This window comes from Mya arenaria, chromosome 6 (assembly GCF_026914265.1).
Source record: "Mya arenaria isolate MELC-2E11 chromosome 6, ASM2691426v1".
NCBI classification, from domain to species: Eukaryota; Metazoa; Mollusca; class Bivalvia; order Myida; family Myidae; genus Mya; species Mya arenaria.
In genome coordinates, this window is record NC_069127.1 from 71,664,454 (window position 1) to 71,678,448 (window position 13,995).

The window sequence follows — 13,995 nt, forward strand, 5'->3', positions numbered from 1 at the left end:
AAACAGACACTCATCTATAAACACAAGGTCACAAACAGACACTCATCTATACACACAAGGTCACAAACAGACACTCATCTATACACACAAGGTCACAAACAGACACTCATATGTAAACACAAGGTCACAAACAGACACTCATCTATACACACAAGGTGACAAACAGACACTCATCTATACACACAAGGTCACAAACAGACACTCATCTATATACATAGGGACACAAACAGACACTCATCTATACACACAAGGTCACAAACAGACACTCATCTATACACACAAGGTCACAAACAGACACTCATCTATACACACAAGGTCACAAACAGACACTCATCTATATACATAGGGACACAAACAGACACTCATCTATACACACAAGGTCACAAACAGACACTCATCTATATACATAGGGACACAAACAGACACTCATCTATACACACAAGGTCACAAACAGACACTCATCTATACACACAAGGTCACAAACAGACACTCATCTATACACACAAGGTCACAAACAGACACTCATATATAAACACAAGGTCACAAACAGACACTCATCTATACACACAAGGTCACAAACAGACACTCATCTATAAACACAAGGTCACAAACAGACACTCATCTATAAACACTAGGTCACAAGCAGAAACCCATCTATACACACAAGGTCACAGACAGACATTTATCTATACACACAAGGTAACGAACAGACACTCAGATATACACACAAAGTCACAAACAGACACTTATTTACACACACAGGATCACAAGCAGACACTCATCTTTACTAGCAGGATCACAAGCAGACACTCATCTTTACTAGCAGGATCACAAGCAGACACTTATCTTTACACACAAGGTCACAAACAGACACTCATCTATTCACACAAGGTCACAAACAGACATTTATCTATACACACAAGCTCACAAGCATACAATCATCTATACGCAAGAAGTCACAAACAGACACTTATCGATAAACATAGGGTCACAAATTTAAACTAATTGATGCACACAAGGTCACAAACAGACGCACATCGATACGCAGAATGTTACGAATAGACAATTATCGATACACACAATGTCAAAAGAAGACATTCATCGATACACACACGGTCACATAACAACATACATTAAGTACATAATTATTATCATAATTGATATCTTAATAGTTGCTGTGAACGGTCAGTAGAAATAATTTATTTCACCGGAGGTCTAAGCGGTGTTTTATATAAAACATTAACGAGGTTTATAATGCTTCAGACGAATGGACAATAAAAGAAAAGAAGTCAACTTTTTATTTTCTTTCTTTTATGAAAATTATACGTTTATCTTTACAGTAGAGAAAATATGGAATTAAGAAATCTATTTACGTTTCTCATAGACATATCACCATAAATTAATTATTATTTGCATGTTATGTAAAAAACATGCTTACAAATAAACTCAATAAAAATAAAAATTAATACTGTATTTAAACATGAGCAGTTCAGTCATATAACACTTTAACAATAAATCGAAACAGGCTTATTTTGATCGCTTTCAATCGACATGTCTTGATTTTTTTTGGTTTTTATCTCATGGTGTGTGGCTTCATAAAATAATTAAGGTATCCGACCCAGAAATAAGATATTTTTCATAAATGCTAAATGTTGATGCCACGTGACCCTTAATTATGTAAGTATCGTTTAAAATAAATTTTCTCACTTATTACAAAAATGTTAAATAATCTAACAAAAACACATTATACACAAACATTTTTTTTATATAATTTGTATATTATTTTAAGTGGAATCGGACGTAAACATTCCTATTTGGCAATCTTCAAAGGCCGAAAATAAGTTTCGTTACACTATTCTGAGAATATTTATTACAATTTTCTTTTTTGCACGCAATATTATTTTAAATGATATCCAATATAAAATGGGGACGCCAAGCACCCCAAATTTACATAAATACCTAAAGCATTTATGATGTGTGTTTTAAGTTATTACTAAATTCCTTTGCGCGTTATGTCTATCAAAAAATGAATGTATAACAAAGAACTGCAAATAGTTCGAGTGAATAAATTTATATAACCTTATATGCGATAACTCGTATAAATAAATATAAAAATATGCGCACCAGTATATTTTGACATTATCACTATCAAGGAAGCACATATCACAACAGTTATAAAAACAAACAATATGTACTCAATTCGGAAGCTGTCAAAAATGGGTTGATTATTCTGTTCCAAAGTAAAAATCACTAAATGTGGTTTAAGGTTCAGAAACGTTGTTGTATGGCGGCTGATTCTACTATACTTCTACTTCACAATCGCTGCTATCCGTAGTTTCGTTATTGTCTGAATCCATGTCCTCATTATGAGTATCTTCGATCGGTTTGGACACTTCATTTGTTTCCCCTGTTTTGCCAAATTTCTCATTGGATGCAACTTTTTTTAAATGCGTATGTTCGGTCTTGATTTCAAGCAACTCACAAATGTAACATTTCTTCGCCATTTTTTTGCTGAAATTTAAAGTTAATTTGAAATTTCCAAATTTACTGCGAAACGTCAGGCCTAAGGCTAAAACAAAATATACACATACATTAGTTCACATAAATGACAAAAATGGATCGACACACAAAATTAAATATTTGAAACTAGAGCTATCACTAATATTAAAACCCCCAAACGTCATCCTGATTGGAACTAGCAGTGAAATCCCACTAAAATGACAAAGCTGTCGATAGAGTTAAGGTTCATGCACGCTTCGCTTCCTCCCATAGTGCTTTACCTTAATACAATGCAATCCAAAAGTGTTAAATATAACATCTTCACATTATGTTATTTCATTGTTCGAAATTTAAATTCCATTCGGTTGTTTTTAAGAATGCTCCGGACAAGAGAAAATACAACAGACTGAACGACCGACACCAGGGTGACGCCAATAAACCCACTTCGATATTCGTTTGTCGTGGGTAAAATAATGGTTTATTTTTAACTGTTCCTATTTTAACGATTTTAGTCCTCAGCGAAACGTCATTATCAACATAGATTAATATGTAATGCAAACTGAAATTGCTTCATTAGAACAATTCGGAATAACTCAATAAGTAAAAAAAATCTTCCCGTTTACATAAGTAATGGATTCTGATAAATACATACCTTTTGAGCAGTCTGTGTATTATGAAAACAATTATTGTTGTTTCAATAATAATGAACGCTGACATGACAATAAAGCCAATTTGAGTCGCACTAAATTTGTCCCCGTTCGAATCCGTACTCCCCAATGGTTCAGTCGTATACATCAGGGACCGAATTTCTTCAAAGTGGCTATACACGTTGCTGTTGAGTACAAGTATAATAACATTAAAGTAACACTCTTATTCAAAATTAATACATACACATGTATAACAAACATAAATTTTGACTGATACACCTTAAACTACTTACTAAATAATGCATTTATGGAAAATACTAATTACTGACAACAAGATTGTAACCGTGTATTTAATAGCAGAAAGCGCAAAAATATTAAATAATTGGTGAATGCTAAAATATTTACTGTGGTTTACTATAGTTTGTTTAGGTAGAAATACCGTGTTTTATGCTCATTTCTTTCAAATTCAACTCGGTATCTTTTCATGAGAACCATTGTTCGACATTTATTCATCCATTTTGGAATTTTAAAACAAAAGTTTTAATTGTTGTAAATCTTACATGGGAATAAGAGTGCATCGTTAACGGCTATGGTTTTAAACATGCGGATTCAATGGGAACCATGTAGTGGTATGCAATCAAGAGAAAATAGTTTCATATAGATAGAACTAGAGTAATCACAAGCTTGTTCGTTCATGCATATGAAGCGATACGGGCTAAAGTTGCAGTTTGATTGCAAACATCGTTTGCAGAGATCTCTTGTACATGTAGATATGTCACAAAACATGCACAAAATCACGTTTACCTCGTGTTTTCATAAATCATCAAGCGCCTTGCAAGAGTCTTCTCAAACATATGTGACGTAGACTTCACATTTACCATTCCCCTCGATATCTATCAGCTAGACGCTTCACTTGTGCAGTATAATGTTTGTACACATATTTAGATGCTGATGCACTAAGAAGCCACAAAGAAATGGCAGCCACATACACGTACAAGTATCATCTATCAACCTCTATATTTACGAAGTGTCATAAACATATTACCTAATAAATACGAATTTGTCGATGCTTTCGTCTTTCGGCGACAATTTCATCTGTGACCTGAAATAATCCACTCACATTAAAACGTGGTTAGGTTGATAGTTAGCTGCTTAGTTAGTCAGTTAGTATAAACTAAACTAAAAGTAAATCGCCCTAAAATAAACTTGAAATTCTCCTCAGGTACCAGGTTTATCATTGGAAATTTAATGGAATCAATTCTCTATTTTCTTAGAATCTAGCTAAAAAGTATTGACCAACTTGTGGAGCTTGTCATTTTGTAGTTCAATAATGTGGTTGACGTTCACCGGCAACCCTAAAGTCCGGGTAAATTGCCTGAAAAAAATGCATAAAACCGTTATTTTCATTACAGAAATGGTTATAGTTCAAGAAAGGTCTTGGTAATGACAAGTTTAAAAATAGTTGAAATATGGAATAATGCAAGTGGTGTGTTTTGGAAACTTAATGTCGATTTTTTTATGAGTTATTCTTTGTAGATAAACAAAGATCGATTGTATTTGATTATTTATATAACTGCTTACTGCTCAAAATAAGTATCTTGATTTGTAAGTTGTCCGACAGTTAACGGCGTTTCGATTGAAACCCAGCCATCGTCTCCATGTACGACCTAACAATGTAAGATAGTCTGTTCTCTCATTTCCTTCTATAAGAACGTATCGTTTGTGGAAAAAAGTAAAACAAAGCCAAACAGTAGAAATGTATATGAAAAACGTGTTTTTCATTATAGCATGTTTCTTATCACTGCAATATTATAATACACTGTGTATGCATTGTATAACACTGTTATGCCATTGGCTGGTAACTACCATTTAGGAGATCCCTAATCATAGCAAAATATGTTCAAGGAAGGAGGTAATTCGCAAGTTATATTGAATTGCATCTTACGTATGCAAGCGCTGTTGATCGAAGTGATGGGGTACCCATGTCCATTGCCGTAAAGTACAACTTTGTAATATCCGCCAACGAACCTGGACTGTCCACGTAGATGTCTCCCGTGTGATTGTCAATATGGAACAACGAACCCCTGCAATTAAATCACTCGCTTTATTTTAAGACAGAATGTTCACTAATTCTTGGCGTTGGTCTTTCTAGAAATACATCTTTTCTATAGATTGTCTCCTTAAACAAAATAAATTTTACACAGATATAGATATATTTATTTCCGTGTATATATTTGTATAATTTTATTATAAAATTTACTTATGTTTTAGATATTTGAAATATCACGGATGAAAAATATTAATTGCCTTGCCATTTATATAATAAACATACCCATTATCCGTTAAGAAATAATTGATTTGTGCATTCTCCTCCGTATCAAGGTCCTCTGCCTGAACAATTCAAAACGGTTTTATATATATATATACAAGGTTATTGCTTGTTTCATTATATTTGTATTTAATGAATTCTTAAAACTTTATGCTATGTCAAATTTATGTTTATAAATATGCATTTGCAAAAGCGCACTGCATTTTTGATGGTGTCAAACTAATCTAGAAATGACGTCATTGATATTTTGTTCTGTTTGCGCTTACTTTGGATTTTGACTCGAAACAGGGCCAAAATTTCAAAAACAATCAGTGATATAGAAAAGATATTCACTGTTTTAGAACAGAAATTATAGCTCATTGATAAAATTATATAAATTAGAGTTCCAAGTATAATACAATGTGAGAGCAACAAAAGTCAAACGGTCAACTGTCTTTTTTTCGTCGAAAATGGGACATAATTCAACAGTTATTACAGTAAAAAGTAATTGACCTTGATATATGTATATATTTTGTATAATTTACATATATATACAGACAACGACGACGAAAGCTGACACAATACCTCGACCTTATTTCCTTGAAAAAAAAAACCCGGACGAGCTTGAAAATAACATTAATGAAGAAAGACTACATGAAAAGAAACAAAATCGACAAAAGCAAGGGTGACTTACTTTAACGGTTCCAATTTTAGACCCATTAGCTGTAGAAGGGGTAATGTAGAATACATACTTTTCACTGGTAAACAGAGGAGGATTGTCGTTGACGTCTATCACATTAACTGAGATATTGTATACACACTTTAACTGAAAAAAGTCGAGGGTTAAATGACTCGATAACGAAGTGATTCCGAAAAATACACCTGACAACCTTTAATTTGCTAGTTAAACTATGTGTAACCCATTATTCTTCCATGCTTATGATGCTATGTCAAAGTTTTTAGGATGTATGAAATTTGCAAGTAAAGCTTTCTAATCCAGTATTTATGCGAATAGGCCTTAAGTGATGTATTGTATGAAAATCACAATCATAGTATGTGTATGTCGTGTTATAAATCATTTCACATGATTTGCATAGATTTTCCGTTTGGAACAAAGTTTGAACGTTTTGGAATAAATAAAGAACATCATCACTCAATGTTCGTATTCTGACTCACTTTGTCGCAACGGAATGATTGCAAGGTATATACGTAAATCAATTGTTCGGGATTTGAGTAATTCCCAATAAGTATGTATAATATTTATTTTTATTTTTTATTTTTTTTTATCAATTAGATAATGCTTAACATAATCATACTTTCAAAATGAACGTTAGTTTACTTACAACACTACCCTGTTTCACATCTATAATAAGGTCATACGAGCTGATGTTTTCCCTATCTAACACCGCTGTTGTCATTAACATGTCTCTGGAAAGGACATATACATGTTGTTTTCAAAACGCCGTTCTATCGATTAATATTGTGAAAGTGAATCGGACAATAACATGGGAATATAACTAAAAAACACTAATATTTAAGACAAGATTTATTTCAAGAAGAAAAAAGTATAAGGGGAAGTTCCTTTAAATAATCGAAGAGTTGTAAATTGCACAGTTAGCACTGTAATATTGACATCCCAAGTTTCATTCATTTCCTTTCCATAGATTCCGAGTTAGGCTGTGAATAATTTTTGTTTGATGAACATCAAAGAACTAGGGCGGATGGTTTCACAACAATGTGTCCAAAGGTAAGCATAGCTTCACACTGCTATTCGTCAATACTAAATGTTCAATTTTGCCCATTCTAGGAGCTTTTGAGTCATCAAATGTTTGAAGAAAATCAAAACCAATAGGAGATAGCGTTTCAAGGAAGTGTCCAAGAGATACAATTTCTGTGCAAAGCACAACTTTACTATAATAACTTACAATCAATGTTCGAAGTTTCATTCAAATGTTTTTGATAGATATCAAGCAATGCTTCGGACAAACCTTTTTCAAAAACATTCTATGTACAAGGGGTAATACTTTGCAAGAACTAGACCAAGAGTATTAATTCTTCAACTTTTAACATTGTAACGTTGTGATATATAAAGTTTCAATAAATTCCTCAAAATATGTTTCCTCGCCTTAAAAGAAAAAGAAAAAGAATAAGTCTAAAAAATAAAAAGGTGAATAATAATAATAAAAAATGTCCTTTCCTTTAAGACAAACTACATTTATCTATAACATTTAGCTCAATTATACAAAATTACATACCCATTGTAAGATATATTAAATGCCAGCCTGGCCTTTTCTGGAATAACGTTATAAATTAAACCTTGGCCGTCGCACTGAAAAGTATCAATAAGATCAATGCAAAAACGATTTCAACTACAATCCCATCTCTTTTACAACATTAATCAGTTATGCTGTTGTTTTTGTGCCGAACAAATGGTGGTTTCATTAGACATATCCAAATATCAGTCTATGAAAACATGACACAATAAAAAGTAATAACCATAGATTAACAGAAATAAGAAGACTTTAGACATCGGCAATTGTCGTGTTAAGCTTTTTAACAACACAAAGTGAAAGATCTGAAGCCAAAATGCCAACAATTTACATATATTGGTCCAATGTAGGTCCCAACTGGGTCATTTTCCTTCACGTCAAACGTCTTGTCATAATTCCGAATACCGTCAGCAACAAAACGCCTAATATCTACGTTTACGGTTTCACAACGTCTGTAAAATATATTGTAGAATTCTTAAATTCCAATTACAAAACAAATTGTACATGTGATTATTTTTGCAACTGTCACGGCAGTTCGTCCTTTTTTATAAGTATTGTCAAAATGCTTGTTCTGATAGGACCTCATTTGATCCAAGATAACAATATTACACAAACTTGAAATCCGTTGTTTCAATCGTATCATTGCACAACATAGGCCATCATGTTCCAAAATTGACTTTGCAAGAACAACCATCCTTTATAAACATTAGTTCAACATAATTTCATTGTGCATTACTATGTAAAACGATAAAGAATTCGCAAAGTTCTTGTATACAAGTATATTACCGAGCAGGAAAGCTGGGGTCGGGGTTATCGCAAGCTTCCACGAAAAGCGAATAATGATCGCAATGCAAATCGCTCTCTGTCATAACAAATTTTCCAGTTGTAGCGATCAAATCGAAGGGCAGCGTATACTGCTGGCAGTCATGAACATTCACTGCATTTTGAAGAATTGTGTAGACTATGTCAGCGTTATCTCCCGTATCCTTGTCTTCCGCGATAATCTGTACATATATACGAAAATTAAGAAATAGAGAGATACATGGTTCTTCATATTTACTGTTGCCATTTCATGAGGTTTATGTTCGCGTTTACGTTTACCAAAAACATAAGTGCTTGGTTAAACAAAGAAGAACATACATATGCCTAAAAAGACCGAGATGACTGGATATCTATGCCGAAAAATGATAATACTAATGTGTTATATATTCATAGCACAAAGTATGCTTTTCCAAATAAACCTCTATCAGAGGACGTAGTTAAGGGCGTATTGTCTAGCACGCCGCCGGACGATGGCTACTTTTTGTACTTGAATTGACAGTAATAGCTGAGAGTAGTAGGGAACCGCTTGTTTTTAACATACATCAACTGCTTAAGGAGTACAAGTCGAGTCTTCAGCCCCACAAGGTGAGCTTTTACCACAATAACATAAAAGGGGAATCTACACAGACAAGTAAACTTAGAGGTGCAAAAACAAAAGTAAACTTGTTATCTTTAAGACATTAAATACAATATAAAGACACTTTTAAGAAATAGCTAGCAAATGAAAACAATGCTTACTTGTCCGATAGTCATCCCATAGGACAGAGAGATGTTGTCGTTGATGTTGAAATGGTAAGGGCCTTGGATGAAAACGGGACTGTTGTCATTGATGTCAGCAACCTGAATGTTTACTGTTAAGTTGTTCTTTCCCACCTTGTCTAGGACAGACCGAGGTATAACCTGAAAATACATTTAATGTTTGAAAGTGATTTATTGACATGTTCTGTATTTGCATTCACTTTACTTACTAGTTCAGGGTATTACGACTACTTATAACTAAAGTATAACATAATTATGGTCGTGTGTTGATCCAGCTTAATAGATGCTCGCCTCCCACCTAAATGTCCTCGGTTTGGGTGTCATTCAAAACGTTTCTGTGAATGAATCAGACTCCTGTTGCGCGCATCCCAATCCAACTGTCTTCAAAAGAATTTAAATATTAGAAACTTCAGGAAGAAATACTAACGCCAGTTACGCCACAGCAATGAAAGACCATAAGACATAATAAGGATGACATATAGGTCGATGTTTGAATAAATTAGACCGGCTTTATTTCTGTAAAAGTAGTCCTTACAGTAAGTACAAACGATGATTTAGTTTCTCGGTCCAGCTTCCCATTAACTTCCAATACTGCGGTTCGGTTGTCAATTTTCTTCAGTTGAAAAGGACCATCACCATCCAATTTATAGAATATATAGCCGTTTTCTCCCTATAACAATATTGATAGCATTTTGACAATTTAACACAGTCAAATTGGTGTTCATAAACCATACTCCTAAACATCTCTAAGGGTTATCAATAATGCGCGATTTCCTTTACACAAAACAACGCAAAGGTGCACATTTTCAAAACGCATGTTCTTTAGTTTAAACGAACGTATCTATTGTTTTATGACTTGCAACAACATGTATCACGAACAGACAAATACATGCAATCTAGATAATAATGCATAATTATACATATAATACATCTAACCGTATCTATATCTACAGCTTGAACGTCTTGTAGCCGAATTCCGTTCAATTGGTTTTCCAACACTGTGACGTTAACAACGTTCGGTTTGAAGTATGGTTCGTTGTCGTCAACGTCTATTACGTTAACTTTTAATGTGGTCTGGGCGGTCCCTGTGCTTGGTCTGTCCTCTTGATAAGCCTGTCCGAAACGTTATTTAACGTATTTGTTTGATCATGAGTTACAATAAATATAGTTCACAAATAATGATTAATATAAACTGAAAGAGGACGATTAATGCAATACACAACTGTTAAATCTACTGCACAAATGATGCTTGAAAAATAAAATTTAATACGTAGCATGCAGCACAGAAAGGGTGTAAACTTCACTGAACGAGTGACACAAACGTTTAAACATCACAAACAGGCAAAGAACGCATAAAAATAGTTTTACTGATTCATAATCGCATTTGATCCGTTAAGAAATCACGAGAGTATTAGGGCTGTAAACCAGCTCATGTGGCCATTACCTCACACTCGCCCCGACATTTGATAACAAATACAATTAACTTTCAAATAAACTGATAAAGAAATTTCAAGTACAACCTTTTGTTAAGGTTTTCAATGGTACCATTATGCCATACCAATGTCTTTGATTAGAAGTAAATAATTTGAAGTAAATTCTGATAAAACCCTACCTGATATCACAAGCATCTTACCTCAATCGTGACGCTGTATTCAGAAGTTTGTTCATAATCAAGGAGTTTAGAAATGTATACTTCAGCGGTACTTTGATCAATAGAGAACAAACCAGGAGCTGAAAAATCACCAAAACAACCTCTTCGATAAATAGTAACAGGGCCTTCATAAATCCGGGCACAATACAGTCCTAATATAACCAACACAATGTGAACATAATTCGTTTTATCATCTTACATTTGATCCTGTACTTGATTGTGGAATTAATTCCAAAATCTGGATCGTAGGCATGCAGTGGCGGTATTGTTGCTAACGAGAAGTTTACAGCCGATGCATTCTGGAAATATGTATGAAATATCGTACCTTTTGATAATTAACATTCAATATAGTTTAAAATGTTGACGATTAGGAATTGCTTTTGACATTTTATCCATATTAAATGAATTTGTTATCATATATTTGTAAATAAAAATCAGAGACACATTTCATTTTGTGTTAATGCATACTTATTAAACATGTTAAAGGATAGGATATATATATATATATACGTTTTCCGCCACATCAAGCCTGTACGTATCACTGGCGAAGACAGGGTTTTGGTCGTCAACGTCTTCTACAGTCACTTTAATTTCGGCAGTGGCTGAACCCGGAAGACTTTGCTGAAATGTCATACAATAATGTAAATACTTATGCAATAATGCTTAAAGCAAATTCGAGTACTAATATGGTAATATGCTGATTTTGACCCGACAGGAATAAACATTCAAGAAGATAAATTATGAGCTAATTTACATTAACAAGAACCTCAAGGCAGCCGGTCTTCTACATTATGAACCTCGCGTTATATACATGACTCAAAACACTTAGTTTAAAATGTTCGTCCGCTCGGTATTTTATAAGATAGTAAACAGTTATTTGCCATGTTGACACGTTGAGTGGTGTTGTTGTTTCTATATATATTACCGTACCAATCAGAATTCAGTATTGCATACGTCGTTTATGAGAGCATATGTATGAGTAACAAGTAATCTTTATAAACTTTAAACAATCGTGTTGCAATAAAATAACTTTTTACAATAAGTTCTCCCTTGATATGAATAATGAATTCTTTCTGGCCATGGTCATAATCCAACTGTCCATTGAGATACAGAGCGTTGGGATTAGTTTGAGCGCCCCATCGAAATGGAAGTCCGCTGGTGTTCTAAAATCAAGTTGTTTACAAATTAGTTTAACCGATAAATTATTGGATAACCGACTTCGAACTGTCAGTAAAAAGGTATAATATGTTTTATTAAAAGCAAACTCAACCTATGTTAATAACAATGCTGATATGAAGCATGGAGTCTGCTTAGTTTTTACGACAAAAAGGGACACGGTGAGCTGTGGGTTTTAAAATATACTTAACAATATTCGGGTCGGTTGGCATGCATTTCTTTCATAGTTGATATGTTCGTTATAATGAAGGACAGAAACAAGTATGCCTACGGTGATTTCAAAATCCCTGTTCGGGTAGTTTACCATCCCTCCAACCTTGCAATCCGTTAAGTTTAGCGCCAGTGGTGGAAAGATAGAAATTTTAGTGTTATTTCTTGCATCCTGCAATCGTAGTAAAAATCGCTTTATGTTATGTTATGTTCTCATATTTTAGTATTTATATTCATGATGCATTACAACAGAGTCGAGGCATAAGAGCTCGTATCATGTGCATAATGACATGCACAGATAAGATGCTAGCGATCAGCTGAAAATGTTTTCAAATACGTATGAACACATCATATATCTACAAAGATGTTTTATCACTTTGAACAATATATCATAGATACTGTTTTAAAGGGACTCGCTCATTTGCACTTTTTGTCATTTTAATATGACGAAATAAAGAGTGGCAAATCACTAGGAGTGTTAACACTAAGATACCGACGGCTGGAACCCTTCAACAAATGTTTATATATGCTCAAATAGTGTCGTTGAAGTCCACGATTTTGAACAGCGTTTGTATTTTTCAAAGGTTAAATATTATCACTGAGTTTATACTGAGTCCTTGTAGGTGAGCAGTTTTTTTAACTTTTTTAGTGTACCGGCGTTGACTTGTTCCCCACTCAAACCATTTTGTATATACTTTAAAACAAATTCTGCAATTTCCTTAGTAATATAGGATTTATACACCGTTTTGAAGCCAGACAAGATTATCTTTGTTTAAAAAAATTACATGTATGTCATGCTATGCAGGCAGCATACAACTGTAATATGTAATGTAAAACGTGTTTTCTGCTCTGCTTCAATTTATATATAAAATGTAGTAGAAAATAATCTTAACTTTTTTGTATTTGAGACGTTTTACGTAGTCTTCACATCACGAACCCTCAGTGTTAAAGTTGAATGTAATAAACTCATTAAAAAGAAGCTACTCTTCAAAGCAATATGCATCAGAAATGCGGGAAATATGTTATACTTCTTTTATAGTTGCATTGTATATATCACCAGTAAATTCCAATTTGTGCTCTACTTTCCCGGTAACGCTGATTTCAAGAAAAAACTGAATTTTGACATATGCATTAGAAATCGTTAGTTTTCAAAGAATGTGCGACATAAATAAAATACGGAGACATTGTTATACCTCTTTTATAGTTGCGTTGTAAACATCATCAGTAAATTCCAACTTGTAGTCATTTTTTCCGGTTACGTTGATTACAAGAGAGATTTCATATTTCTTTGACTGAAAAAATTGAAATGCTAGATTGTTAATTACAAAGACGGAATAATGATGTCAAGAACACCTAGGAAGGTGAATATTTTTGAAATAAACTTTGTATGACAAATGAAAATTGTTGAAACAATCACATAAACACGTATGGAAAATTTACGACAATTATAAAGTAAACATTACAAATAAATACATAGTTTACAATAAATACCTATCAGCTATATGCAATGAAAGAGTCATAATTCAACCTTAATGAATAAGGTACAAACCGTTGTTTCACCCGTGATTTCACATCCATAAGACGACGATGTGATCTGCAAAATAATCATGAATTAGAATACTCATAATGATACCCGATGTAGTTTTGTATCTA

General features: G+C 33.5%; 1 protein-coding gene and 2 long non-coding RNA genes across 3 annotated transcripts; all 3 read right to left on the reverse strand.

The window, feature by feature from the left end:
* Positions 1–2,127: 2,127 nt before the first annotated feature.
* On the reverse strand, positions 2,128–4,241 carry LOC128239304 (uncharacterized). The gene is made up of 3 exons (XR_008261859.1): positions 4,192–4,241; positions 3,152–3,331; positions 2,128–2,511 (listed from the first exon to the last, which is right to left on the reverse strand). It is a non-coding gene; the product is annotated as an uncharacterized LOC128239304 (long non-coding RNA).
* A 502-nt stretch (positions 4,242–4,743) lies between these two features.
* Positions 4,744–5,635, reverse strand: LOC128239305 (uncharacterized). Its single transcript, XR_008261860.1, has 3 exons — positions 5,479–5,635; positions 5,092–5,230; positions 4,744–4,813 (listed from the first exon to the last, which is right to left on the reverse strand). It is a non-coding gene; the product is annotated as an uncharacterized LOC128239305 (long non-coding RNA).
* Positions 5,636–6,046: 411 nt separating this feature from the next.
* LOC128238018 (cadherin EGF LAG seven-pass G-type receptor fmi-1-like) lies at positions 6,047–12,493 on the reverse strand. The gene is made up of 13 exons (XM_052953587.1): positions 12,404–12,493; positions 11,994–12,119; positions 11,467–11,577; positions 11,156–11,255; positions 10,939–11,036; positions 10,242–10,418; positions 9,841–9,975; positions 9,285–9,446; positions 8,511–8,728; positions 8,056–8,176; positions 7,710–7,783; positions 6,798–6,882; positions 6,047–6,280 (listed from the first exon to the last, which is right to left on the reverse strand). The coding sequence occupies exons 1-13, from the start codon at positions 12,437–12,439 to the stop codon at positions 6,047–6,049; spliced, it is 1,677 nt and encodes a 558-aa protein (XP_052809547.1). The 5' UTR covers positions 12,440–12,493.
* Between the last annotated feature and the right edge of the window lie 1,502 nt (positions 12,494–13,995).

Coding starts and splice junctions, on each gene's coding strand:
- LOC128238018 (XM_052953587.1), bottom strand. CDS start 12,439: ATGGTAAACTACCCGAACAGGGATTTTGAAATCACC. Junction 12,120..12,403: donor ACAGGGATTTTGAAATCACC/GTAGGCATACTT, acceptor ACTTGATTTTAG/AACACCAGCGGACTTCCATT. Junction 7,784..8,055: donor CCTACATTGGACCAATATAT/GTAAATTGTTGG, acceptor GATACTTTTCAG/TGCGACGGCCAAGGTTTAAT.